Source organism: Mus caroli, unplaced genomic scaffold, assembly GCF_978045245.1.
Source record: "Mus caroli unplaced genomic scaffold, Mus_caroli_1 scaffold_1, whole genome shotgun sequence".
Lineage (NCBI taxonomy): Eukaryota > Metazoa > Chordata > Mammalia > Rodentia > Muridae > Mus > Mus caroli.
In genome coordinates this window covers 190,538,879-190,565,439 of record NW_028227256.1, presented here as the reverse complement: position 1 = coordinate 190,565,439, position 26,561 = coordinate 190,538,879, and the positions used below count along the sequence as shown (strand labels likewise).

Sequence of the window (26,561 nt, the reverse complement as noted above, 5' to 3'; positions counted from 1 at the left end):
TTATCCCTCTTACCGGGTTCATTGTAACCAGATGCATCATTTCCAACCGTAGTCATCATTCTTAATAAAAGTCCAGTGGCGTGTTTTCTTCCCTTTCATCTCGTTAAAAATCTAGCCTAGCTGTGGCCCATTAACTGTGTCTTATAATCTACTAATGCATTGTCTTGCCAGTAGTTTGAATAATGCTGACATAAATAATAAATATGCAAACAAAAGACATTTACAGGGTGGGAAGTGCTGGAGTACATAAAAGAAAGACACAGGAGACAGCTGTGGGGAGGGATGAGGTTCTGAGTGGAAGTGCGTACCGACATGAGCATGGCCAGGCCATGTTACCAGTGGGAGCGGCAGAGCTTTTCCCTGGACAGGCTCAGGCAAATGTCAGAGCCTTCCTCTGGTCCAACTGAGTGCTGAGGAATGGTGAGCCTTTAGCTAACAGCAGTGAATGCAGAAACTGTCAACCACAGTTTCCTCCTCCTCAATATTTACAGCTTGAGACTGCTCCCCTACACACACACCTCCTACCCAGATTACTGAATCTGCTTCCTTATTCTGCTGTACACAGTAAACCTACCCTCCTCACTCAGTGATAGAAAATAAACAGACTGAGTTCTGGGTCTCCATCAGAATGCATGGTCCACTCAAGCCTAGCCTTTCAGTATGGGTATCTGAATTCTTTTATTACCTGGTTACCCCAGTCAGGTCAAGGTCTAAGGCTCTGCAGGTCTTAGGGGCAACAGCAAGGGACAGGATAGAGAAATGAGGCAGCATTAGATTAACTGTCTCACAAGGTGACTCTAGTTCAGAACACAGTTATTATGTTGGTGTATGCCTATGACCTCAGCATGCAGGAGGATCAGGAACGCAAGGCCATCGTGACTTTGAAGTCAGCCTGGGTCTCAGAAAGTGAAACAAAATGAATGAACCAATTAAAAACAGTGTAGACTTGAAATTTGCTGATGATGGAGCTAAAGGATACACACACACACACACACATGAGGATTCTACACACAGAGAGACACACATACTACACACAGGTAACTACACACACACACAGAAGATTCTACACACAGAGAGACACACATACATACAGGATCCTACACACACACACACACACACAGGATTCTACACACAGAGAAACACACATACACACAGGATCCTATACACACGAGGATTCTACACACAGAGAGACACACACAGGTAACTACACACACACACACACACACGAGGATTCTATACACAGAGAGACACACATACACACAGGTAACTACACACACACACACATAGAGGATTCTACACACAGAGAGACACACATACATACAGGATCCTACACACACACACACACACACACGAGGATTCTACACACAGAGAGACACACATACACACAGGTAACTGCACACACACATAGAAGATTCTACACACAGAGAGACACACATACACACAGGTAACTACACACACACACACATAGAGGATTCTACACATAGAGAGACACACATACACACAGGATCCTACACACACACACACAGGATTCTATACACAGAGAAACACACATACACACAGGATCCTACACACACACACACACACACACAGAGGATTCTACACTCAGAGAGACACACACACATGTACAAGATTCTCTTTTTTTATTATTAAAGATTTATTTATTTATTTCATGTATGTGGGTACACTGTTGCTGTCTTCAGATACCAAAAGAGGGCATCAGATGCCCACTACAGATGGTTGTGAGTCATCATGTAGTTGCTGGGATTTGAACTCAGGACCTCTGGAAGAGCAGTCAGTGCTCTTAACTGCTGAGTCATCTCTCCAGCCCCACTTACAGGATACACAACACACACACACACACACAAACACATGAGCACACACAATGGTTAACTGCAATATGATAGATGTTAACTAGCTTGACTGTGGTAATCATTTTATAATGTCTCCATATATCAAAGCTTCAAGGGTACTCCTTAGACAATACAGCTTTGTCAATTGTACTTCAATAAAGATGAAAAATTATTTTCTATATGATAGACTATTCCCAGGGTATTTATTCCTATAAATAAAACCAACAGCCAACAGGCTAAAATGTCTTAAGAATTTTGACATTCTACAGTATTTGCTGGTGTGATATTGCTCATCCCTTCCTGCTTGGTACAGGAATTGGCCCCATAGGCTCATGCATTTAAGGCTTGATTTCTAACTGCTTGAAATTTTAGTTCATGGGGTCTACCCAGCAGAAGTCAGTTGCAGATACATGTCCTTGGGTTCCTATCGTGTTTTGTTCTCTTCCCTGGCTCCCTCCCCTCACTCTAGTGCCTCTTGTCTACCATGAGGTTTGTTCTCCCACATGCTTCCTGCCCAGTCATTCTGCCTCACTACACAAAACTGAGTCGCCCAGGGACTGTGGACTGAAATTCTGAGGGAAATCCTTTAGTTTCTCTCAGGTACTCAATGACCTCCTGAAGAGCTGATACATCTGGCAGTTCCTTGTGGGTATTGTTGGACCACATTTGTACCAACCATAACATCTTATTTGCTTGTTGCAATTTAACATTTTTTACTTATTTGTTGCAATTTCTGATACTAGGACTTAAACCTGGCACCCTGCCCATACTAGTAAGCACTTTCTTATTGAACTTTCACACACATTAGGAAAGGGGTCTACAGCTGTATTCTCTGTCCTTTTTATTAATAATTTTCACCTTAATTTTTTTTTTTTTGCCAATTTTAAAAGTCTTCCTTTCTTCCTTTCTGCATTGGTGTTTTGCCTGCATGTATGCTTGTGTGACGGTGTCAGATCATGGAGTTACAGATAGTAGTGAGCTGCCATGTGGTTGCTGGGAATTGAACTCACGTCCTCTGGAAGAACAGTCAGTGCTCTTAACCTCTGAGCCATCTCCCCAGCTCTGTTGTCTCTTTTTTTTTTTTAGAGACAGGGTTTCTCTGTGTAGCAGCTGTCCTGGAACTTGCTCTGTAGACCAGGCTGGCCTCAAACTCAGAGATCTGCCTGCTTTAGCCTCCCAAGTGCTGAGATTAAAGGCGTGTGCTACCACCGCCCAGCTTTTACATGGTGAGAACTAATGAAAGATCAAACGGACCCCAAGATCAAAATAAAGTGAAATTCAATGGAAGTAATCAAATGCTTAGAAACACGCAGAAACAGCACGCAGGGTGTTTCCAGTGCTAAGAACAGGAGGAAATTACATCTGGAAACACACAGAGCACAACTGGGAATTTATAATCTCCCATAAATGGTCAGATTACTTTTAAATTCTGAGACAGATTGACTAAATTGACCAGCTGGGCTTGAACTTACTTTGCAGCTCCAGTTTGGAACTTGGTATCCTCCGGTCTTGGTCGTATGACTGGGTTATAAGCCTGGTTACCAGGTGGCTCTCTGGTGCATTTCTTTGGGCCTTGCCGAAACTTCTCGTCTCCTGATTTGACCCTGTCTCTCTGTCTCTCCCTGTCTCTCTGTCTCTCTCTCTCTGACTGTTGATGCAAAGACATGCACTAAAGATCCTCCACATGGGCAGACTGTTTGAACACGTTCATAAAAAACTCAAGAGTCACTGATCATGTGGCATTAAGGAACAAACCACTTCTTTTGGATTTCATTTAACCGAGAGCAAGCCTAGATTTGAATTCTTCACCTCATGTTCCTGTGTCTTCACTGTACTTGAGTCTGAATCCGTGCTCTGCCTGAAGGCTGTCATGTGAGTGTGGCCCTGTGTGTTTGTCCCTCACAATGGGCTTTGCTCTGTATTTACTGAGCAGCAGAGAAGGGTATCCCACAAGGAAGTAAGATTTTACAAGAGATAAGTCACCAACACCAACTGGCCCTGATAACAAGATTTACAGTGAATGTTCACTTAAGAAGACTGCTTTAAATCTCTTTTGTGTGTTTTCAGCAGATGATTATTAGGGCACACATACATGACACTGGGTCATGGCATGGAGAAGCACATATTGAAGCTCACAGCTATGCATTGGTTTAGATTGTGAAAGTTGGTTATATGGGAAACCTAAGACAAGTAAAGCCCATTGTTACATTGTAACAGGCTGATTAGAAAGTAGTGTTGAGTGACCTCAATGTATATTATTAACTTCACCCCAGAAGCCCAGCAAAGCTTCCAGTCTCTTAGAATATAAGATAATTTTGTCAAAATGCATTCCCACACTCAAGTCTCTTGCCTATGTGCAACTGGATTCTGATGTTTCCATCAACTGTTTTAAATCTACGTGTAGTAAGAAGTACCACTTGGAATATTCCCTGCCAGCACGTCCTTCAGCTCGTTGCTTAGTCTTGCTTTGTGCTTTGTTATTGTGGGTGTTCTGCATGTGAGGCAAGGCTCCACCACTGAGCTGTGTCCCCTCTGCCAATGCTTACTTTTAAATTTTGAGACAGTTTGACAAAATCACTTTGTAGTCCTGGTTTTGAACTTCGGATCCTCCTGTCTTGGCTGTATAGCTGGGTCACAAGCCTGGAGTATTTTCTCTTACACAGATGTTTCTGACTTACATTAGCCAAACCTGACTTTCTTTTGTGTCTTCAAATGAGCACTGTGCACATGTAGAAAAAGAGTTAGACTTAAATGGCATTGAACCCACAGTAACAGGCCATTTAGAACCTGACACAGGAGAGGGCCACCCATTCCCCTGCCTGGGTCTGACTGTCCTAGAGCAGAGCTAACACTTTGGCACCTTTTGGGCCAAACCCTGGGATTTATTACAGTGACCAGACTTGTCAGGTACCAAGGCACACTGTTATTACAAATAAACAAGACATATATGTTGTATGCATGTTGGGTGCTCTCCCGAAGGGGTCGGAGCAAGGCTTCCACACCTTCCTCTTGCCTCACCTCATTTTTGTGGTGCGGGGTCTGCATTAGCCTCTAATTGGAGGCTTCCTGTTTAGACTAAGGCAGCTGGCCAGGACCTAGGGGTTCCATAGAGTCCCTACCTCCAATGATGGGGTTACAGGCACACCAGCCATGCCAGGCTCTTTACTTGAGTGTGGGGATTAAACTCAGATCCTCACACTTGCTTACCCACTGAGCCACATCTCTCCAGCCCCCAGGAACTGTTAGAAAGTATATTACGTCTTCCAAACAACAAAGGCCATATGATACCAAGAAAGTATTAACTTGGCATCCTGTGTTTTTATTTTGGGCAACCTGGCACTCCTGGTCCGGCTGTTTTAGTTGGTGCTGGGGAAGGTGGAAGTGAAGATGGTTTTAAAGTCGGTTTTGCAGAGATTTCTCCAGCTCTTTTAGTCTACTAAAAGCCCTTCACTGGTCTAAGTCATCTTCCTGAGCAGGGCAGGACGTACACACCCCCACCCCAGACTCATTCCTTTGGGGACCGGAAGAATCCTGGAGCCTGAGGTTCTGGTGGGACCCTGTGTAATGATTCCGCTCCAGTAAATGTACAGCGCCCTGGCCAATCCTGCGTTCGGGAACCCGGGCACAACATCTCAGGCCAGGCGCTCACCCCCCGCCGCCGCCTCTGACCCGCGCTGCGCTCGCGAGTCCTTCCCGGGCCGCGGCTCAGCGCGGCGGGGTGCAGGGACGCCTTCTCTCCCTCTCGCCCAGCTCTGCACACTGCGATCCAGGTGATTTCGCCCGCGTGTGAGACAGGGGAAAGCCGTGCATCGGGGGCGCGCGTGGAGAGCAGGAGGGGACCTAGGTGGTGAGGCCCCGCAGGGTCAGAGGGCGCGCGGAGGCTGGCGGCCGCGCAGGGGCCTGTGGTTGCAAAGGCCGCCAAGACTTAACCTGCGCGGAGACAGGGGGCTGGCTGGGGTGCCGCAGCAGGTCGTGGGAGGCTCGCCGCTGACGTGGGGGAGAAACGCAAGAGCGTTTCCGCTTCCCGTGTCCGCGTGCTGGAGGGCGGCGACACAAAGGCACGGAGTCCTGGGAACCGAGAACCCTGCTGCTCCCTGCATAAAGGGCGCCTACAGGCCCTCCCCACACCCCCACCCGGCCCAGCTCAGAGATTTCTGTTTTCTTCGTGATGTGTGTGTGTGTGTGTGTGTGTGTGTGTGTGTGTGTTGCATGTGCATCCGTGAGCGCAGGAAAAGCTCAGGAGACCCAACTTCCCATTTCAGTGAGACCGAGTCTTTCAGTCAAACACAGACAGGCTGGTCCCCCGGAGAAGGATTGCAGCCCCTGAGAGCATTTTATGTGCGATCTGTGTGTGAATCTGAATTTGGACCATCAAACCCGCGCAGCAAATGTTTAACCACTGAGCCCCAGTTCTCAGTTTAAAGATCCCTTTCGCTTTCTAGAAACTCTTTGGACTTAGTTTCCCTCATCTGTTCAGTGGCAAGACTGGGAGACACCAGTTTTTATGCAGGATCTCCTCTCCCAGATTCAACAGCTATTGGCCACTTTTAGATCAGGGCCTTCTACTGTTATGCAGTGTGTCTGCTCCTTTCAGTGTGGTGTTCTATTATGTAGAGCTAAGCATCTGCTCCAGTGCTACGGACACGGCTCAGGGAAAGCTTTGAAGGGCTGTGAACTTTCACTCAGGGCCTAGAATTCCATTCTTTCTGGCTTCTATTCTTCATGTTCTGACTTCCCTGTGATTTCTCTCCCCGTAGGATGGATTATGTGCTGGCTAAGGACAGTTCTGATGGATGTGTTGGTTTGACAGCACCCCAGAAAGACAAGCTGTGCTCTCTAAGACCCTTCAAGGCCACCAGCACCACTGAATTGTCTATGCTAGGGGCTGGTGTTTGGAGCTTTCTTTGGGGGCAAAGGCTTTACCTGGTTTTTACTTGGCTTTCTCTTGGAGAGTCACCAGCTGAAGGTGAGGTCAAGGCCCTGGTTGGCAGTTGGCAAGATCTCCTGGTGATCCCAGGCACTGGTCAGTGTGGCCCAAGGGCAGGGGTGCCATACTTTGGGGCCTCAGAGAAATAAAATTCTTGGTTCTTGCAGAACTTGCTACAGGCCTTTTTGGAGGCTTTTAAAAAAGGCGTGGAAAGAACTCAGGATGGGGCTGCTTGGAAGCAGGGGGCCAAGAGGTCAAGGCAGCCATTGCTACATGAGACCCTGTCCCAAGAAACAAAACCAAATTTAAAAATAAGTAAAAGTCATTAAAAATACAGGAATTATAAATAATACTGAAACAAAGTTATCAAAATGCCATGAAAGCTCAGATTTGTATAATGTTCTATTGCAGGATATTTGATCATAACTCTCATAAGAAAGAGGAGAAAGAGGGCAGGGGGAGAGAGAGGGGGGAGGGAGGGAGGGAGAGAGAGAGAGAAAGAGAGAGAGAAGAGAGAAGAGAGAGAGAAGGTAGTAGTTTAAGTTATCTTTTTTTTTTTTTATCAAAATGCCCCAGGGTAAGCAGTTTCAGGGAGAAGAGTTTATTCCTTATGCAGGTTAAGGGTTTATTCTCTTAGTGGGAAGGAGACAGGAGGCTGCTGGTCACATTATATTTATAGTCAGGAGGCAGAATGAACAGGAAGTGTGGCCTGACTATAAACCTCAATCAATGTCCGCTCCTAGTGACCCACCAGGCTCCACCTCCTAAGGGTTCCACAACCTTCCCAAACAGGGCCACCAGTCTGGCACCAGATGTTGAAACAACGAGTCTGTGGGGAACATTTCTTATCCAACCTTAATGCTAGTGTCAGGGAAAGAAAAGGAGTTTAGTTTAGCCAACGCCCTGAAATGTCCTGAGGATGCTCTAGGGAGCCAGCCACCTTATATTGGTGTACTTGAAAATTGAGAAGAAATTTCCTAGGTTTTCAAATGAACAGTCAAGGCATGAGGACTAGAAGAGTTGAGTAGTCCTGAGAAACTGAGTGTAGCTTAAAGTCCTTTTCCAGACCAGCTGGCTTCACAGTGAAATCTGCCAAACATTTAAAAAAATAAGTAAGAAAGGAAAAGGGCCACTACTTGGTTGTTTATGAGGAGGCTATAGCATTGCTGTGAAACTTGACGGGAAACTGTGTAGGACCTAAAGTCGATAAAGAAAGATACAAAGGATACAAAGCAATTAAGCCTTCAGCTCTGGTTTACTCCAGGCAAGTAAACTTTGTTCATATCAGGAAGGAATAAACTATTAAAAGCCAACTGTTGAGTAAAGGAGAAAAAATATTAGGTAAGTCATGTGTCTATGCACAGTACAGACTTTTGACAGGGGCTGTGGCTGTGACTCGTTGGTAGTGGGCTTGCTGAACACACACTGAGCCCTGGGTTCCATCCTTAGCACTGCATAAACAGGGCATGGTGACTTGCGTTTCTTATTCTAGCACTGCCGAAATTCAAAATCATGCTATGTTACAGCATAGGAGGCTGCCTGGGTAACAGGAGATATGGTTTAAAAACAAACAAGCAAAACAAAACAAACAAAAAATGAGCTTTTAGGGGAGGGAAATTAAAGAAGATTTACAATAATGGAAGATATATCATTGCTTTTTAGAGCCACAGAGTCAGTTAGAATTCAATCTTGGACTGCTTGTGGTGGCTCATGCCTTTAAGCCTGGCATCCTGGAGGCAGAGTCAGGAGCATCTCCGTGTGTTCCAGGCCAGTCTGATCTTATCTGTATAGCAAGTTCCAGCCAGGGCAGGGTTACATCACCATTAAAAAGAAAAAGGTCAAAACCCAGGAGATTGTCTATTGGCTAGGTACTCGGGGGCCCTAGAACCTTGTTAGTATGGAGAACTCTAGGCTCTGTACTATGTGGCCTGTTGTCATGGTCCTATTAGTGAGGTGTTGTGGTTACACTCTCCAGGACAGGTATCTGGTCAGGAGCTAGTTTGAACTCCTACCTTTCTCAATTATGAGTTTTATGGGGGTTTGCTACAGCCTTACCAGTTCTTCTGTCTGGTGACACGGTCCACTGCCCCACACTGACCGTGCTGTTAAGTGAAGCTCAAAACTGGACATAGGTGAGCTGTGGAGGCAGAGATTGGACTGGGGTCAGTTATGGTGCAGTTAGTAACAAGGATAGGAGAGAAGGGGGTTCTGGGACGTGTTGGTTTCATCACAGCGGTAATTACTTTGCTGAGTGTCATTAGTGTGTTGTTAGAAATATTGATGGACACATTTGCACCTTTCCATAGTGACAGAATTTATTAAGTAATAGTAAATTCACAACCACTGCCATTTTTACTTGCTGCAATTCACCACGTAGTTACGGGTTTCCCTTGTTAGCTGGTTTAGTCAAGCATAGATTCTTTCATTCCGCTCTTAATTACTGATGTAACCCTCAGATCACACATTACACATCACATAGTAAATTAGTCAGTCCATCAGTCAGTCTGTCTGTTAGGTTCTGGATGGGGTAGGTAGTTCAAGAAAACACAGATTACTAGGAACTAAGGAGTTTATTAGGAGAGATATCAATGTCATGAGCAGACAGAGAAGCAGCAAGGAGGGTTCAGGCCCCAGCCAAAGAGACAGGCTGGTAGGAAGAGATTCAGAGTCCACGTGGCAGAGGAGAACCTCTTCTTAGTGCTTTGAAGGTGGGGAGAGTTTCACAGCAAGAGCCAGCAGCCAGACTCTGTCTTCATACAGTGGTCTACTGTCTATGTATGTTTGTATGTAGGCTACAAAATATTTACACACGGTTAAGGCAGCTGCCGCAGCTTAAGTCCACGGCCCTTCAGAGAGACCTTACTGCGGGTGAGCAGAAGACTAAAGGGACTGCAAGGAGCACCTGAACTCATTTCCTGGAGGTGCAGCTGCAGAGCTGGGCTGCAGAAGGGAGGGTGGAGGCCTTGGAGGTGAAGAGCAGAGCCAGCTCCAGACAGATGGGAGGAGGACAGGTGGACAGTCAGCAATTTCAGTGACTACGTGAGTGAGCTGGTGAGGACAGAGCCAAGCCTCTGTGGTGGGTGGTGACTACGGCTGGGCAGGTAACAGGCTGATGGAGCCATTGGCACGGCAGTATTAGAGAGCCTCTTCTACCTGAGCCCAGTTGAGGGAATGCACCCCTGTCTCTGTCTGGTGTACTTGGGAAGTTCTTGGTCTGATTTTCCTGATATGATTTTAATATGCTAATGTGACCCCAGTGTACTTTGATAAAGGTGCAGGGTGGCACCCTCTCTGCCTTTAGGAATAAGTTATCTGTCGGTGCCAAGCGCTGGCCAAATGGTAGCACTTATGGGCACAACACAGGGCCAGCATCATCCTTCTCTAATGGAGTTAAAGCTGCTTATAAAATGGAGTCTCAGGACAAGGCAACACCCTGGGAAGCATTGTAACTTAGGGCAGAGTACATCCCTACCACAACAGCCAGTCCATGTCTTAAAAGCCTGCATTTTAAAAAGCATACTTCAATAAAAAATTATGTAAAGTGTTCCACTGTAAGAGACACTTGACTCATTCAGATTTCCCTAATCCAGGAGTCTGAAATACAGAGGGTGCATTATTGTTGATTAAAAAGCTGTAAGATAGGTTGAGAATTGTCAAGGGGGGAAATGCAATATCAGATCATTATTTTCTGTTGAACTAGGGACTTGAAAAAGTTGATTTCTTTTTGCTGGTCTTTAACACTCATATAAAAAGACTTAGGGTCATGTTTGGTGAGAGGATTGCTGGTGGTATGCCGCGCAAGCCAGAGAATGCTAAACTGAGGACCGAGCATAAAAATTGGCTTTTGGATTAATTTTCTTCCCGCTTGATTTAAAAAAAAAAATACATTATAACAATTGGATTAAAAAGATTTTGCTTCAGGGGCTGGAGAGGTGGCTCAGTGGTTAAGAGCAAACACAGCTCTTGCAGAGGACCAGGGTTGGGTCCCCTGCTTTTCTCTCAGGTGCCTTTACCTGCCTGCAGCTCCAGCTCCCAAAACCCCACCCCCACCTCCACTCCCAGTCACCCTGCTGGGGGAACACTGCCCACATGAGGCAGGAGTCTGCTAACACAGAAAGCCAGAATCGCCCTCCACCATCAGCTGAGCTATGCAGGGACTCTAGTCATGCAGGTGACCCCAGGGTAGTGATGTCAGCTGAAGCCATACTGCCCTCAAGTATGTCCTGAGAAAGATCCAGCCTTCTCTTCAAACTGGCATGTCCTGTTGCAGGTTCAGAAGTCTCCAGTTTGTGTTAAAAGAATTTCTGCTGAGTCCTGGAGTCACCTCCAGTTGGTCCATCCCCTCTTGCATGTCCTGGTGGCATTAGGTTTAGAGAAGGGGCTTCCCTTTATAGGATGTGGCCAGAAGACCTGTTGGAAGGGTCACCATGAGCCTGGACTTAGTTTCCTAGGGGGAGGGAATCATGTTATTGGTATTCTGCAAACAGAACTGCAAATGGTTCCATCCAGTTGGATCCTCAGAAGAAGTTGAGGCCCGGAGTTGGTCCACTCGCTGACTCCCCTTGAAGCTGTGGTTGTCCCTGCAGTATGCAGGCGTGTATTCTCATTGCTGTGGTTTCTGGAGTGCGCTCACCTTTCCTGAACTTAGAACTAAGGATATTTCTATTCTACTCAGCCTTGCTGTCTACGGCCCACCAACTCTCTGACATACGAGTTAGCATGGTTTATTCAGCCTTCTTCACTTGTCTCTGAAGGAATGTAGCTGAGGTAGACATTCATGTGTATTTTAATTACATCTACTTGGCTTTCAACTTTCCTTAGGAAGTATTTAAAATTATGCCTACATTTAAGTTTATTTACATTTAGATGGTTTATACCATCTTTTATCATTCTGACAGACCTATTTCATTATAAGGAAAAAAAAATTACTGAGGGAAGGTCAGAGAGACAGGTTGATGTGTCTGAGTCCAAGCTCTGCTGCTAAGCTGTGTGGCTCTAGTCAAGTTTCCTGACCTTGCTGAGCCCTGTTTTCCCCTGCAGTAGATGGTGACACCCTCAAAGCTATAAGTGTGACTAGAACAAGTACTCTTTCAGGACAGTGAATATGCAAAGTGTTCTTTTCAGGTTAGAGCTACTGAGAAACAGTAGGGAAGCCACATAAAGGAACCTCTTCACTTTAGAAATGAAGGGAGATAGCTCACTTTGTGAAATGCTTGCCACACAAGCTTGAGGCCTGAGTCCAGCCAGGCATAGTGGGATGTGCCCGTAATCCCAGGACTGGGGAGGTGGAGACCCCTGAGGCTTACTGCCAGTTAGTCACATTGCGAAGCTTTAGGTTAGTGAGAGATGCTGTTCCAAAAATCTAAGGAGAGTAATGGAGGAAGACACCCAGTGATACCCTCTGACCTCTGCATGAGGGTGTGCACAAAGCTACTCATAAGATGAAAATAAACACACACACACACACACACACACACACACCAGAGAAGAATGAGAAGACATGGCGGTTCTCCACAGTTTGTGCTTGAGATTCTTGTCCGGTGGGTCTCTTTGATATTATGAACCCAAGATACTTTAAAAACAGTATCAACCCTGGGTCTCTTCTTTCCAATATGTAATACAAAATCAATTTCCTGTCTGTTTCTCCCATCTGTCAACATTACAAGTTGGGACCCTGGTCCTGAGCTTTGACTTGCCCGTTTGTTTATGTTTAATGCCCAGCCACGACTGAGGCCTGGAGTAGTTTGCTGGTAGAACTTAATTCTCCGACATCCTTCATATAATTAAATATTCAGTGGCTCTCTCTTATCATGTAGGCCTCTCTTACCTGTGTGCAACTGTGATCTAGGAATATTAAATGTACTTTAATTAAAAAAATTTAAATTGTTCTTTCATGAAATTTGACACAAATTGTTAAATTGTGTACCATTCTGCCTGGTGTGTAAAGGCCCACCAGCCCCACTGCAGAGAGGGCATAGCTTCTCCATTGTATCCACACATCTGCCACCCCCCGCACACACACCCTGCCATGTCCGTCCTATAGTAAGCTTGTCCCTAGATTAACCATCGAAGCTCCAGTGTGCTTGTGTTAAGTAACATTAACAATGGCCTCAAAGCACAAGACTGGAAAATCAGACATGCAGCAGATCAGCCTCACAGTGTTTGCTTTAGTTTTCAAGCTGAAAGTTCCTAATAAGGAAAGAAAAAGACTCAGATGGGAGCTGCTGAGATCTACGGTTAAAAACATTTTCTATTCATGAAATTATGAAGAGGGGGAAAATTAAGTCTGTGCTCTTATGTTTTACACTGCAGAAGTCCCAGCCACTGTGCATGTATGTGCATAGCAGAAATCCCAGATACTGTGTATACATGTGCTCAACAAAAGTCCCAGCCACTGTACATACATGTGCTCAGCAGAAGTCCCAGCCATTGGGCATGTAGACACATAGCTACTATGAGAAAGACCTTCTTCCATCTGTGGCTATCTAGACAGGATATGATAGAACAAATGATCCTGACTGAAAATAGTTTGACTTAGAATTCTTTGAGTGGTGTTGAGAGGGTATTTTTAGCTTGGGTTTAGTGGGATGCAATGCCCTCTAAAACCAGGGGTGCCTGGGTACAGACGGTTCTGTACCATCTGCAATTGCAGGCAAGCACTGAGTGGGCGTTGGTTTCTTTTCCTATTGATGTGATAGAATACTCTGACAAGCAAGTTAAGGAAGAGCGTTTCTCTTGGCTCACCATTTGAGGGCATGGTCTACTGTACAGGAAAGTGATAGCTCCAGGACCATTTGCATGCTGTTCAAGGAGTGGGGGGGGGGGGGCTGAGCATGGGAAAAGGAAGAAGAGTGACCCCAAAGAAGACTTGAGGGCTGCCGACTGCTGGAGGAGAAGAGGAGCAGGTGGGGGTGGCTGTGGTCAGGTTAGCTGCTTTTAGTTGGATTTCTTCCACTCAGGGCCTCAGCCAGGTAGGCTAATGATGCATTAAATCACCAACTAGTACCTGCCAATGTCTCTAGAGTGCTTAGGGCTAGCCCTGGGCTAAGTAGTTTTCATCTAACCCATCCACCAGCCCCATGGGCATCTGGGAGCTGGCTACCTTCGCATGTGTGGTTCAATCAGCCCATGGCTGAGTTCTGAGTTCCCCTGTGCCCTTGGGTGGAAGCTGTAGGGACCAGATCCAGATTTTTAGGTGTGCTGGGGGAGACAATGCTACTGCTTTCCTGATAATTATTAATGCTATGCATGCGTGCATATGATCACCTCATGTATAATAATACAGCTGAGACTGCAGCAAAAAGAAATGTTATAAAAACGAGTCCTTCACAGGTAAATCCTTCACGCAGAGGCATTGCTCAAGATAGAGGGATCTTCGAACAAGCAGGGCTTCTAGAAATTTCCCGAAACACACCAGGTTATTTATGTTCAGATTACAGAAGCACTTTTAAGGAACACTTTACAATTACAATTCTTCGTGAGACGAGACAGACGTCTAGTGCAGCCTCTGTCTTCTGTGACAGGAGATAGGCTAAAATACCAAGAAAACTTCCCTTCTACTCTTGAAAAGATGGCCTCTCTGTTTATACAGAATTCCAGAAATCTGTTCTAGGAGCTAGATGGCAGGGGTGAAACAGGGAGAAGTATACGAAGTCAGGATCCTCCAGAGAGCAGAAGCTGTCACTCACGGGAGAAAACAGATCCCTGTCCTGGACAAGGTCTCAATCATTAGGGGAAAGGGTCCCAAAGGCAGGCAACAGAGTCCTAGACAGCCCCTGCTCCCACTGTTGGGAGTCTCACATGAAGACCAAGCTACACAAGTGCTACATATGTGCAGAGGGTCTAGGTCCATCCATGCTTGCTCTCTGGTTGGTGGTTCAGTCTCTGTCAGCTCCATCGGCCCAGGTTAGTTGATTCTGTAGGTTTTTAAGTGGTGTCCTTGATCCCTCTGGCTCCTTCAACCCTTCATCCTGGTCTTCTGAAGGATTCCTTAAGCTCCACCTTACATCTGGCTGTGGGTGTTTGCATCTATTTCCGTCAGTTGGTGGTAAGGTCTCTCTGGTGAGAGTTATGCTAGGCTCCTGTCTGCACGTATAGCAGACTATCATTAATAGTGTCAGGGGTGGCCTGTCTCATGGCATGGGTCTCAAGCTGGGCCAATCATTGGTTGGCTGTTCCCTCTATTTATGCTCCATCTTAATTCCTGTGCATTTTGTAGGCAGGAAAAATTGTGGATTGAAGGTTTTGTGTAGGTCTGGGTTGATGTCCCAGTCCCTCCAATGGAAGTCTTGCTTCCAGGTGGCTGTTTCAGGTTCCATATCCACTATTGCTAGGAGTCTTAACTAGGGCATCCTCATAAGTTTCTGGGAGTTTCCATTGTCCTAGATTTCTAGGATCCAGAAATGCTTCCCACTTGATTCCAATTGTGTCTCCTAGTACTCTCTCCCTCTGTCGTCCCCCGACTTGATCCCTCCTGTTTCCATCCCCACCCTCTCCCCCACCTACTTCTCTCCCACCATCCACCTTGATGTCTGTTCCCTTCTCAGTGAGATTCAGGCACATCCCTCTTTGGACCCTCCTTGTCACCTAGCTTCTTTGGGTCTGTGGGGTGTAGCATGGCTATCCTATACTTTATGCCTAGTATCCATTTATAAGTGAGTACATCCCATGTTTGTCTTTCTGGTCAGGGGTACCTCACTCAGGACGAGCTTTTCTAGTTCCATCCATTTGCCTGCAGATTTCGTGATGTCTTTGTTTTTGATAGCTGAGTAGTATTCCGTTATGTAAATCAACCACGTTTTCTTTTTCTATTCTTCAGTCAAGGACCATCTAGATTGTTTCCAGTTTCTGAGGTAGAACTATTCCCAATTTTCTGAGAAACTGCCAAATTGACTTCCAAAGTGGTTGCACAAGTTTGCACTCCCACCAGCAATGGAGGGGTGTTCTCCTTTGCTCCACATCCTCACCAGCATGAGCGGTCACTTGAGTTTTTGATCTTAGCCATTCTGAGAGATGTGAGGTGGAATCTCAGAGTTGTCTTGATTTGCATTTCCCTGATGACTATGGATGCTGGACATTTCTTTCAGTGCCTCTCAGACTTTTCTTGTGGCAGTTTAGCTAGGTGTGGTCAGGACAGCTTGGGCTGAGGTCATCTGTAGAGTCAGGGACTGGCACCCTTCTACATTATTGTCCATGTAGGTTTCACCAATTCTGGTCAGCATGAAAGGGTAGAAACCAGGAGACCCCCCCCCGATGGGCTCACCCTTCCCCACAGGCTCACCCTCCCATACTCATGAGGCAGATATGCATGGCATCATGTGTGGAATTCAGTGTTTATGTGTCCAGATTAAAATCCAGTTCCTTTGTGAGAAAGGAGGCTGAGTGTGTGTAGGAGAAGCAAGAAAGGGAAGAGGAGGAGAGGGAGGAGGAGAGGAGGAAAGGGGTTATCTGTGTTTTGCAGCTACTCTGCCTTTCAAAGACATTGGTATTCATGGAAAACATGGCTACCCTTCATTGCTACATCCCAGGCAAAGTGCTTAGTGCTGTGGCCTTGGAAATCATGTTCCTTATTTTTTTATAGGGGGGATAAGTGTGCCCACAAGAAAACGGAGTTCTAGGATGTAGGAAAGATTGGCAAGTGGGGAGTGTGCGTGCTTGTGTGCGTGTATGTATGTATGAGTGTGTATGCACCCAGGAACAGGGTTTTGGGTTGGGATTATGTCAGTGTCACCCTGAAATGTGAAGGGTCCTTGGGAGCTAGCTCAGTTGACATCAAGCGGCCAATGTGCAGTGTTACTTTAGTGACATTTTGTCTGTCTCTCTCCTAGAAACTCACCACACTACACTGGGAAGCAGAGACTCCAGCTATGCTGCCCAGGTGGGAACTGACTCTCTGCCTGCTTGTTTCCTTGGGCTTCCACTTCCGCTCTTTCTATGAAGTTTACAAAGTCTCCAGAGGTAAGGTTCCACGATTTTCTGATGACCCGTCAATGAGGAAGTAGGTGGGAATGTCTGAGATGGACAATTTGAGAGGACAGTCCTGTGGCAGTGTGATTCGTGCTGGGCTGTGCCACCCACACGCATGCAGTGTGAATCCACGGTGGGAGCCCGGGATTGTCTCTCCTGCTCTTTCACATGGTGGCTTGTTTTCCAACAGCTGCTGCTGCTGATCCTCCTCCTCCTCCTCCTCTTCCTTCTCCTCCTCCTCCCCCTCCTCCTCCTCCTCCTCCCCCTCCCCCCCTCTCCTCCTCCTCCTTTTCTTTCTTTCTTCTTCTTCTTCTTGTTCTTCTTCTTCTTCTTCTTCTTCTTCTTCTTCTTCTTCTTCTTCTTCTTCTTCTTCTTCTTCTTCTTCTTCTTCTTTCTTCTTCAAGATTTATTTATTATTATGCATAAGTACACTGTCAGCAGGTAAGAGCAGTCAGTGCTCTTACCTGCTGAGCCATCTTGCCAGCCCTGCTGCTTTTCTTCTTGATGCTGGGCAGGGAACCTCTGAGCAGTGTCCCCAGCCCATGACAACAGTAGGAACATTTGAATTACTTCTCTTGAAGGCCATGTAAAGAATTTGCACTGAGGAGTCAATGTAGATTCAAAGTTTCCTTTAAACATCTTTCTTTGCAGGCTTATGTCAGACACATGAGGTGTGAGTCACTCACCCCCCTTCTGTTTCTTTCTCTGTGTTTTTCATCTTGCTGTGCTGTCCAAGCTAACCTCAGTCCAGGCTTTCCTGCTTCAGCCTTCTGAGTAGCTGGGATTACAGAGAGTACCACCAGGCCCCACTCGCATAGTTTAATATTTAATATTTTCCTGGTCTGGAAACTGAACCTGGGGTCTTGTAGCACATGCTAGAAAGTAGTCTAACCCTGAGCTACTTCCCCAAACCCTCCTCTTTGGCTTTTTATTTTGAGACAGGGTCTTCCTAAGTTTCCCACACTGGGTGTGAAATTACTTGGTAGCCCAGGTTGGCTTTGAACTCACAGCAGTCTTCTTTCCTGCCCTGGCTTCCTGAGTAATGGGGTTACAGGTAGAGCCACCATACGGACAGAGCTGCTGAGCTGGACTGAGGGAAGAACAGGAGCTGGGCTGGGGAGATGACTCAGTAGGTAGAGCGCTTGCCTGGTATGGCTGATCACCTGGGTTTGGTTCCTAGAACTCACAGAAAGGTAGATGGAGAGAGCCAACTCCTGATTTCTGTATGCACACCATGATGCACATGTGCATGCAATACACAATAATAATAATAATAATTAGGGATTAGAGCTATCCAAGTAGCAAAGAACGCTGAGACCGTGTGCCAGAGATAGGGTTGCAGGCTGTAGACAAACTTGTTCTCTGCCCCTGGGATGTGAGAGAACATAGCATGATCAGAGCCACAGATCACTCAGCAGAACTGGGATGCAAAGCATGATGGGAGACCTGACCTTGGACTGAAGAACAGGTGTTGGGGTGTGACAGCTGTTAAAAGTCCATTGAGAGATTTGGGCTCTGTCTTTTAAAAATATATATACTTTTAAATTTTTATTTTATGTGCATGAGTGTTTTGCCTGCATGACATGCTTGGTACCCACAGAGGCCAGAAGAGTGTGTTGGATCCCTTGGAACTGGAGTTATAGATGGCTGTGAGCTGCCATGCAGGTGCTGAGAATTGAACCCAGGTCTTCTGGATGAGCAGCCAATGCTCTTGACCACAAAGCCATCTCTCCAGCCTCTAGACTTTTCCTTTACAGCAGAGGGGAATGTGAGGAAAGTTGATATGGTCTCTTACAGCGGCAAAGGCAGGCGGTAGGGTTGTAGCTTAGTGGTATGTTTAGTATCTGTCAGACCCTGGCTTGCATCCTAGGATCATAATAAAATACAATAGCAAATAGGTTCTGGGCAGCGTATGCTGTCCCTGCAGCTCACCAGGGTTAATCTTGCTGCCAGTCTCCATGTTGACCATTCAGAGGAGCTGAGAACTTTGGTAGAAACTGGCCAGGTAACTTCCCTCTTTTCTGGAACCTTGAGTTTTCAGAGTCAGTGTAGAAGGGGCTCTGAGCCTGGCTTCACTCTGGGTCCTTTCCTCTTGTCTCATGGACTCTTTATCTCAATGTAGTGAGAGTATCACTCAGAAGACAGGCCTCACAGCAGAATTACCGTACCCATGATAACCAGGTCCCTGGAGTCTAGACAGCATGAGATGTTCTTCAGCCAGAGCCTCAGAGGTCCTCAGAAGTGGTCCTGCCTCCTGTGAGGTTTTTGCCCAGCAGGAAAGATGGAAGAGAAAGGGAGTTACCATCTCCTTTCTAACGCACAACTAAAGTCACTTTCATCATATTTGTTCACAATCAGTTCGCCCTGGAGCCACAGAGGCTGAGGGAGGAACTTGGGGAGGTTGTCTTGGTGGGGATCCATTTGCCTAGCACACCAAGGCATGCTATTGGAGCAGAAGAAAGCAAAGATAGATTTTTGTCAGCCAGCTAGTGTCTTCCCTACATGGCTGCATTTTATCATCAAGCCAGTCTTTTCCATAGATGGCTGTCTGTCTCCCTCATCTTCCACTATATGATAAGCTCTCTCGGAGTTTTGTGATTTAAAAATAATAACTGCCGTTTTTTACAACTCATTCTTGCGTGAAACTTTTCCCCTCTGGGAAGGTTTTGGCTTTGTCGTAGTTTTAGGTTAAGGGTAAAGCTGAGTGGTGTGTAGAAGCTTCCTAACATCCGTGTTCAGGACGTGCGGCTTTCTGTTCATGTCCAGCACCTCGGGGGTGGGTTTGTCCAGTTTAACAACAGCGTTGTTGGCCAATGTCCTCAGCTCACATCAGAGCTCCAACCGAGGTAGTACATACTTTGTTGATTTGAAAAGTGTGTACTGACATACGTCCATAATTAGAGTATGACACAGCAGTTTGTCCCCTCAAAAGGCTCTGTCCTGCCAGCTTATCTTTCTTCTTACCCACAAACCCCTGGTCCTTTTACTGTCACAATGTTTTGCTTTTCCTAGAATGTTGTATAGCTGGAGTTTTGTGGTCTATACCTTTTTAGTATGGCTTCTTTCCTCTAGGGCTTCGATGTGTTTTTCATAGCTCATCAGCTCATCTTTCTCTCCCGCCTTTTCTTCCCTTCTCTTGGAGACAGGTCACACATAGGATTAGGCTGTCTTTGAATTTTTTATGTAGCTGAGTCTGACCTTGAACTTGTGATGTTTCTGCCTCCACCTCCTGAGTGTTGGGATCGGATGTGGGCTACCACTTCCAGTTAATGCAGTGCTGGGGATTGAGCCTGGGTGTTTGTGCGTGTTAGGTTACAATTCTGAGCAAGGGGCAGTATCCTGCTGACCTCACACACTGCATTCGAGTCATCCATCCACCACTGAAGGCATTGTAGCCATTTCCAAGTGTTGGCCGCTGCATGCAAAGCCTGTAGAAACAGTTGTGTGCAGGCTTTTATACGACAGCTTTTTACCTTACTTGTGTACTAAGCAATGTCATTGCTGGGTCCTGTGGCAAGCGTTTTATTTTTGTTAAGAACTGCCCAGCTGTTCAGCTTTGCACTGTGTGACTCAGGGGAGGTGGGAGCACTTACCCAGAACAGTAGAAAAAATAATCCTTATCACGCATCCTGAGTTTTTTCTTTGTTTTTGGACAAAGTCTCACTGTATAGCACAAACTGGCTTCAAATCCATGGTAATCTTCCAGCTTCATCTCTATGCTACACCATGCCTGGCCTACCATGCGTCTGAAGGCTTGCTTAATGAGCCTTGAGTTAATGCCTTTCCCTAAAAGAGGCCATCTGTGTTTGTGGCTGTGTCAGTGTAATGTAAGACGTTCTGAAGATGAGAGTCACCAGTTGTCACTAGCAACAACTGTTGGTGACAGGCAGACACTGTGAAAGCACCTCTGTCTTCTGACTGTTCCCTGCTTGCTGTTCATGCTTAGGCTTTCTGGTTCTTGTGTCCACTTTGAGGGTTTGTGGTGTTCTGGGAATCTGTCTGTTTTGTGGAGTGCTTCAGTGCAGCGTATCACGCTGTGTGGTTTTATGTTTGTGTCTCCTTTATCTTTCCCGTCTCTGAGAATTAAACAGTTTTACTTCTACTGTTCTTCTCCCTTATTCCCGGCCCCGCCCCTCGCCTTACTGTATATTTATTTCTGTCTCTCTTTCCCTACCTCTCTTGTTCCATTTTCCCACACGCCCCTCGACAGTGTCTTTTCCTTTCTTTGATCAGCTGTGCTGGAGCGCCTGTGAATCTCAGCTTTTGGCTTTGTTAGAGGCACTCCATTGATCTGTCACGCTTCCCAGCTCATCGATGTCTGAACGGATCATTTCTGTCTTTGTTGTTCCTCGGGCTTGGGTAGTTCCTTTTTGTACCAGCTTCATGGGTTGAAGTGTTAGCTCACTCGTTTCCTAAGCAATGTGTTTGTATCATTGTGCTGTATCTGACTGACTTTTCTCAGGATTCCAGAGTAGAAATTGTAAACTGGAACTATACTGATGTATTGCAGGTTTCAAAAAAATCATTGGCTGGTGCAAGGCCCCAGGGGTTAAAAGATTTTGTTGCTCTATCATAAGACCCTGCTTTGGTTCCCAGCAACCGTATCTGGTGCCCTGCAACTTTCTGTAACTCCAGTTCCAGGGATCCAAAAGACCTCTTCTGGCCTCCAAGGGCACCTGCATGCTCATGGTACACATTAATTCATGTAGTTACACACACACACAATCTAATATATATATATATATATATATTTTTTTTTTTGTCTGTTTGAACCAGGGTCTTGTGCAGCCCTGAATGGCCCCAAACTTGCTATGTACGGCTTGGAGCTTCCCATCTTCCAGTTGTCACCTCCCGAGTGCTGGATGACAGATACGTTTTACCATGCCTAGTTTCTCTTTCTTTTTCTGGGGACTGAGCCCAGGGCTTGATATGGACTGAGCAAACCAAATGATACACAAATACCAAATGAGTACCAAGTGAGTATACCAAGTGAGGCACACCTCCGTCTGATTTTTGTGTTTTTGAGACAGGGTTCTTCTATATAGCCCAGGATGACCTTGAACTGCAGACCATCCTCATGAGTTCAGTGGCAAAATAAACAAATACATAAATAAATAATTCATTTTTAAAAAGCTGAAGGTTTGTAATCTTAGGTGGGGGTTAGGGGTTAGGGGTGGGGGTGGTGTGAGGGACTGAGGTGGAGGGTGGAGGAGCTGGGTAGGTGGGTGGAGATATAGACAGGCAGATACCCCGGGATTGCTGGCCCACTAGTCTAACCTGTTTGACAAGTTCCAGTCCAGTGAGAGACCTTGTTTCAAAACATAAGGTGGACAGTGTCCCTGAGGGACATCAACCAAGGTTGTCCTCTGGTCTCTACATACAATTATATACACTCTCGTGTACACACACACACACACACACACACACACACACACACGAAGACATAAAATAAAACACTACCAATAATGAGTGTTGGGTTGTGTTCCTTTGCAGCACCTCATCAGACGAGAGATGATTTTCTCTTTTTGACCTGCTAATGATATTTTATTTTAAGGGAATAAAGTTTTCAGGAGCAACCACAGTGACTTCTGTTGTGTACCCTCCCTGACCATGGTATTTTATCAACCTCTTTTCTCTGAATTGAAAAGACAATCAGTTTCTGAGTGTGCCTGGTCAGACCTCGGTTTTATCCTTGGAGATTCCAACATGGCACCGAGACTCTTTCGTATACCATGGGCCCCTTCCTTTTTAGTAAACCATGTAACTGGTGCCTGAAGTCTCTGTCGCTTCTTTTCACTCTCTTGCAAGCTGTGGCTGCCCAAGTTCCCTTCGAAGCAGATTCCTCGAAAAGTTCCCAAGTGTTTCTGGGCTATTGGCATATTTACCTTTGTCTTTTTAAGGCAGTGTGATGATAATATTTTTCAAGGTTCCTGAGCTTTTCGGATGTGTCTACCACACTCCAGAGTCAAATACTGCATGTACCTTATGTCCCTGTCTTAAGAAAATGTTCAGCTTTATCCATTTAGCAGATTTATTTTCTTTCTCAAAGAACAAAGTTTGGCAGCTTTTCTGTTTTCTGTGGTAATCACTTTCTAATGAAAGTAGCCATGTGGGATCCTGCTGACCCAATAGTCTGCAAGCATGCCTTTCCGCAGAAGTCGCCTGTTACTGACATTTGCATAAATGGACTTCTGCCTTCTGTAGATTTGAGGTTTCAGGTCACCTACTTTCCCTTCTTTAGCCGTCAGTGAACTGTCGCTAATGTCTTTGTAAACAAACGCTAACACCCGGGGATCTAAAAACAGCTTTCCTGGTGCAGAGTTTCTGTCTGACTTGCCACCTCTCGTTTCTTTGTTATTATGTAGCAGTTGTCTCCAGAGTAGGATACAGCTGTAGCGAACACATTTGCCCCACGCTTTCACTTTCCCCTGTTAGCCCTGCAGGCACGGCCATTAATAATCTCAGTCTATGAGAGCATGACACAGCAGTGGTTGTAAGTGGGCCTTTTCCTTTACATGGTTCATGCAATGCATCAACCTCTCACAGGACAAGGGCTGGGTGAAGAGCCAAGTACTAACTGTTGCGATTGAGGATTTGTTTGCAAGTGGGTTGGTGACTCTAGAGAACTCATTCTACCATATGGGTGGGGGAGGCAAGGGATCCTGTCCTTGCCTAGGGAGCTTGCTGAGGGTGAGAGGAGCCACTGAGGGAACTGGTGATAGGACTTGAGTGCCTTGCTCTGCAGGTCGCCAAGGATTGAATCTGTCTCCCAGTGTCCTCACAATCAAGGCTTCCAGTGTGTCAGATGGCACTTGACAAGTCCTTGTCAGTCACAAAACTACTGAGTCACTGCCTTCCTCCAGGGATACCAGATCTCTTAGTCCAGCCCCTTTCAGGCTTGCTTTGTTATTGCCTTCTGTGTTGGTTATTGTCCTTACCGAACTTTTCGCCAATCACAGCAACGTGGTGGTTGAGAAAACAGGCAACGATGTGGAACGTCTTCCTCATTCCCTACCTGCTTAATTGCTTTGAGACAGGGTCTCTCACTGATTAGTCTAAGCTAGCTGCTCTGCAGCCTTGGAGATTCTCCAGTTTCCACCTCTCCGGGACTGGGTTTATAGATGTGTGCTGCTGTACTAGGCTTTTCCTGTTTGTCCTGGGGATCTGAACTCAAGACTTCATGAGCACACGAGACTTCATGGTACAGTGAGCACTCTACGAACGATGCCATCTCCCCATGCCCCTCTGCCCAGAGCATGGCTCTATCAGCAATTGGCCTAAGTTCAGAGTTCAGGAGGCTTGGTCTTCTTGGGAGATCTTCCTGCCCTTTGTTATTTTGCATCCTATTTACAAATCTCATGTGTTTTTATTGAGTTATTTGTGACCCACATTCTCATTCTCTGAGAGAATTGGAGGAGGAAAGAAGAGGTTGAAGCCCTGGGCCTCAAAAGTCATGGAAAACCTGTCTTACCATGTATGTCTCTGCTGTAGCATAGTCTGCTTATGAAGTTTTTTTTTTTTTTATAATAAATTTATTTGCCAGAATATGATGATTCAGGTATGTCATTTTCTTTTTTTTTATTTATTAGGTATTTTCTTCATTTACATTTCCAATGCTATCCCAAAAGCCCCCCATAACCCCCCCCAACTCACCTACCCACCCACTCCCACTTCTTAGCCTTGGCGTTCCCCTGTACTGAGGCATATAAAGTTTGCAAGACCAAGGGGCCTCTCTTTCCAATGATGGCCGAATAGGCCAGCTTCTGATACAAATGCAGCTAGAGACACGAGCTCCAGGGGGTACTGGTTAGTTCATATTGTTGTTCCACCTATAGGGTTGCAGACCCCTTTAGCTCCTTGGTTACTTTCTCTAGCTCCTCCATTGGGGGCCCTGTGATCCATCCAATAGCTGACTGTGAGCATCCAGTCTGTGTTTGCTAGGCCCTGGCATAATCTCACAAGAGACAGCTATATCAGGGTCCTTTCAGCAAAATCTTGCAGGTGTAAGCAATGGTGTCAGCATTTGGAGGCTGATTATGGGATGGATCCCTGGGTATGGCAGTCTCTAGATGGTCCATCCTTTCATCTCAGCTCCAAACTTTGTCTCTGTAACTCCTTCCATGGGTGTTTTGTTCCCAATTCTAAGAAGGGGCAAAGTGTCCACACTTTGGTCTTTGTTCTTCTTGAGTTTCATGTGTTTGTAAATTGTATCTTGTATCTTGGGTATTCTAAGTTTCTGGGCTAATATCCACTTATCAGTGAGTACATATCCTGTGAGTTCTTTTGTGATTGGGTTACCTCACTAAGGATGATGCCCTCCAGGTCCAGGAATTTCATAAATTCCTAGGAATTTGCCTAGCAATTTCATAAATTCATTCTTTTTAATAGCTGAGTAGTACTCCATTGTGTAAATGTACCACATTTTCTGTATCCATTCCTCTGTTGAGGGGCATCTGGGTTCTTTCTAGCTTCTGGCTATTATAAATAAGGCTGCTATGAACATAGTGGAGCATGAGTCCTCATTACCAGTTAGAACGTCTTCTGGATATATGCCCAGGAGAGGTATTGCGGGATCCTCCGGTAGTACTATGTCCAGTTTTCTGAGGAACGCCAGACTGATTTCCAGAGTGGTTGTACAAGCTTGCAATCCCATCAACAATGGAGGAGTGTTCCTCTTTTTCCACATCCTCCCCAGCATCTGCTGTCACCTGAATTTTTGATCTTAGCCATTCTGACTGGTGTGAGGTGGAATCTCAGGGTTGCTTATGAGTTTTTGAACATTGCTTGCCACTGAGTTTTGTTGATAGAAGCCCATATTTTCTGTTCCCTTCCATGTTTTCATTTATTGCCACAGTCTGTGGTAGACCTCTGGCTCAGTGGTAGCTGATTGGAGATTTTCCAAATGCGTACAAACATCAGGGCGTGTGTGTGTGTTTGTATGTATGTATGTATGTATATGTGTATGTGTGTATATGTATGTGTGTATATATATATGTATATGTGTTTATGTATGTATGTGTGTATATGTGTGTGCATGTATGTATTTATCTGTGTATGTATTTGTGCATATATGTATGTATATGTGTACGTGTGTGTATGTATGTATACGTATGTGTGTATATGTGTGTATGTATGTGTGTGTATATATGTGTGCATGTATATGTGCATGTATTTATGTGTGTATGTATTTGTATGTGTATGTATGTGTGTATGTATGTGTGTGTATGCGTATGTATGTGTGCATATGTGTGTATGTGTATGTATGTGTGTATGTATGTATGTGTATGTATGTGTGTATATGTATGTGTATGTATGTGTGTGTATGTGTATGGGTGGGTGTCTAATGACCTCTAAGGACCCACTCCAGAACTATTACTAGTATTTATAAGATCAAAGTGTAAGGTTAGTGATTCTGAGTAAATGACTTAAACAACAGCTCATTGGCAGCAATTAAAATGCAAATCTTGCCTTCAGTAGGTAGATGGGAATTTGATGTAGCCTTTTGTGAAGGGAGAGAATAAACAGCTGACTGATAATCAGGGCTCTTGGGTGGAAACTGCTCTATTTCTAATGTTCTCAGACTGTGGTTTGGAAAATGGAACTGGGCCTTAGCAGAGAGAGTTGTCTTGGCTGCAGGTCCCCAGTGGCATGGGGGGGCTTCTAGGCGCTGTCCCCAGTGACATGGGGGTTTCCAAGCTCAGTCCCCAGTGGTGTTGGGTGGAGGACTCCCAGGCTCCATTTTTAGCATCATGGGAGGAGTTCTAGCCAGAGGGGCTTCTGTCCTTTTATATTAGCTACTTGCTTAGCTACATTTAGTC

General features: G+C 45.7%; 1 protein-coding gene across 1 annotated transcript in view; it reads left to right on the top strand.

The window, feature by feature from the left end:
* The first annotated feature begins 5,437 nt into the window (after positions 1-5,437).
* Positions 5,438-26,561, top strand: part of Hhat (hedgehog acyltransferase) — a 261,641-nt gene continuing 240,517 nt past the window's right edge. Inside the window, exons 1-2 of the mRNA XM_021171103.3 lie at positions 5,438-5,620; positions 16,605-16,734. Of these exons, the coding sequence (XP_021026762.1) occupies positions 16,644-16,734 (91 nt within the window). The 5' untranslated portion in view covers positions 5,438-5,620; positions 16,605-16,643. The remainder of the gene's footprint in view (positions 5,621-16,604; positions 16,735-26,561) is intronic.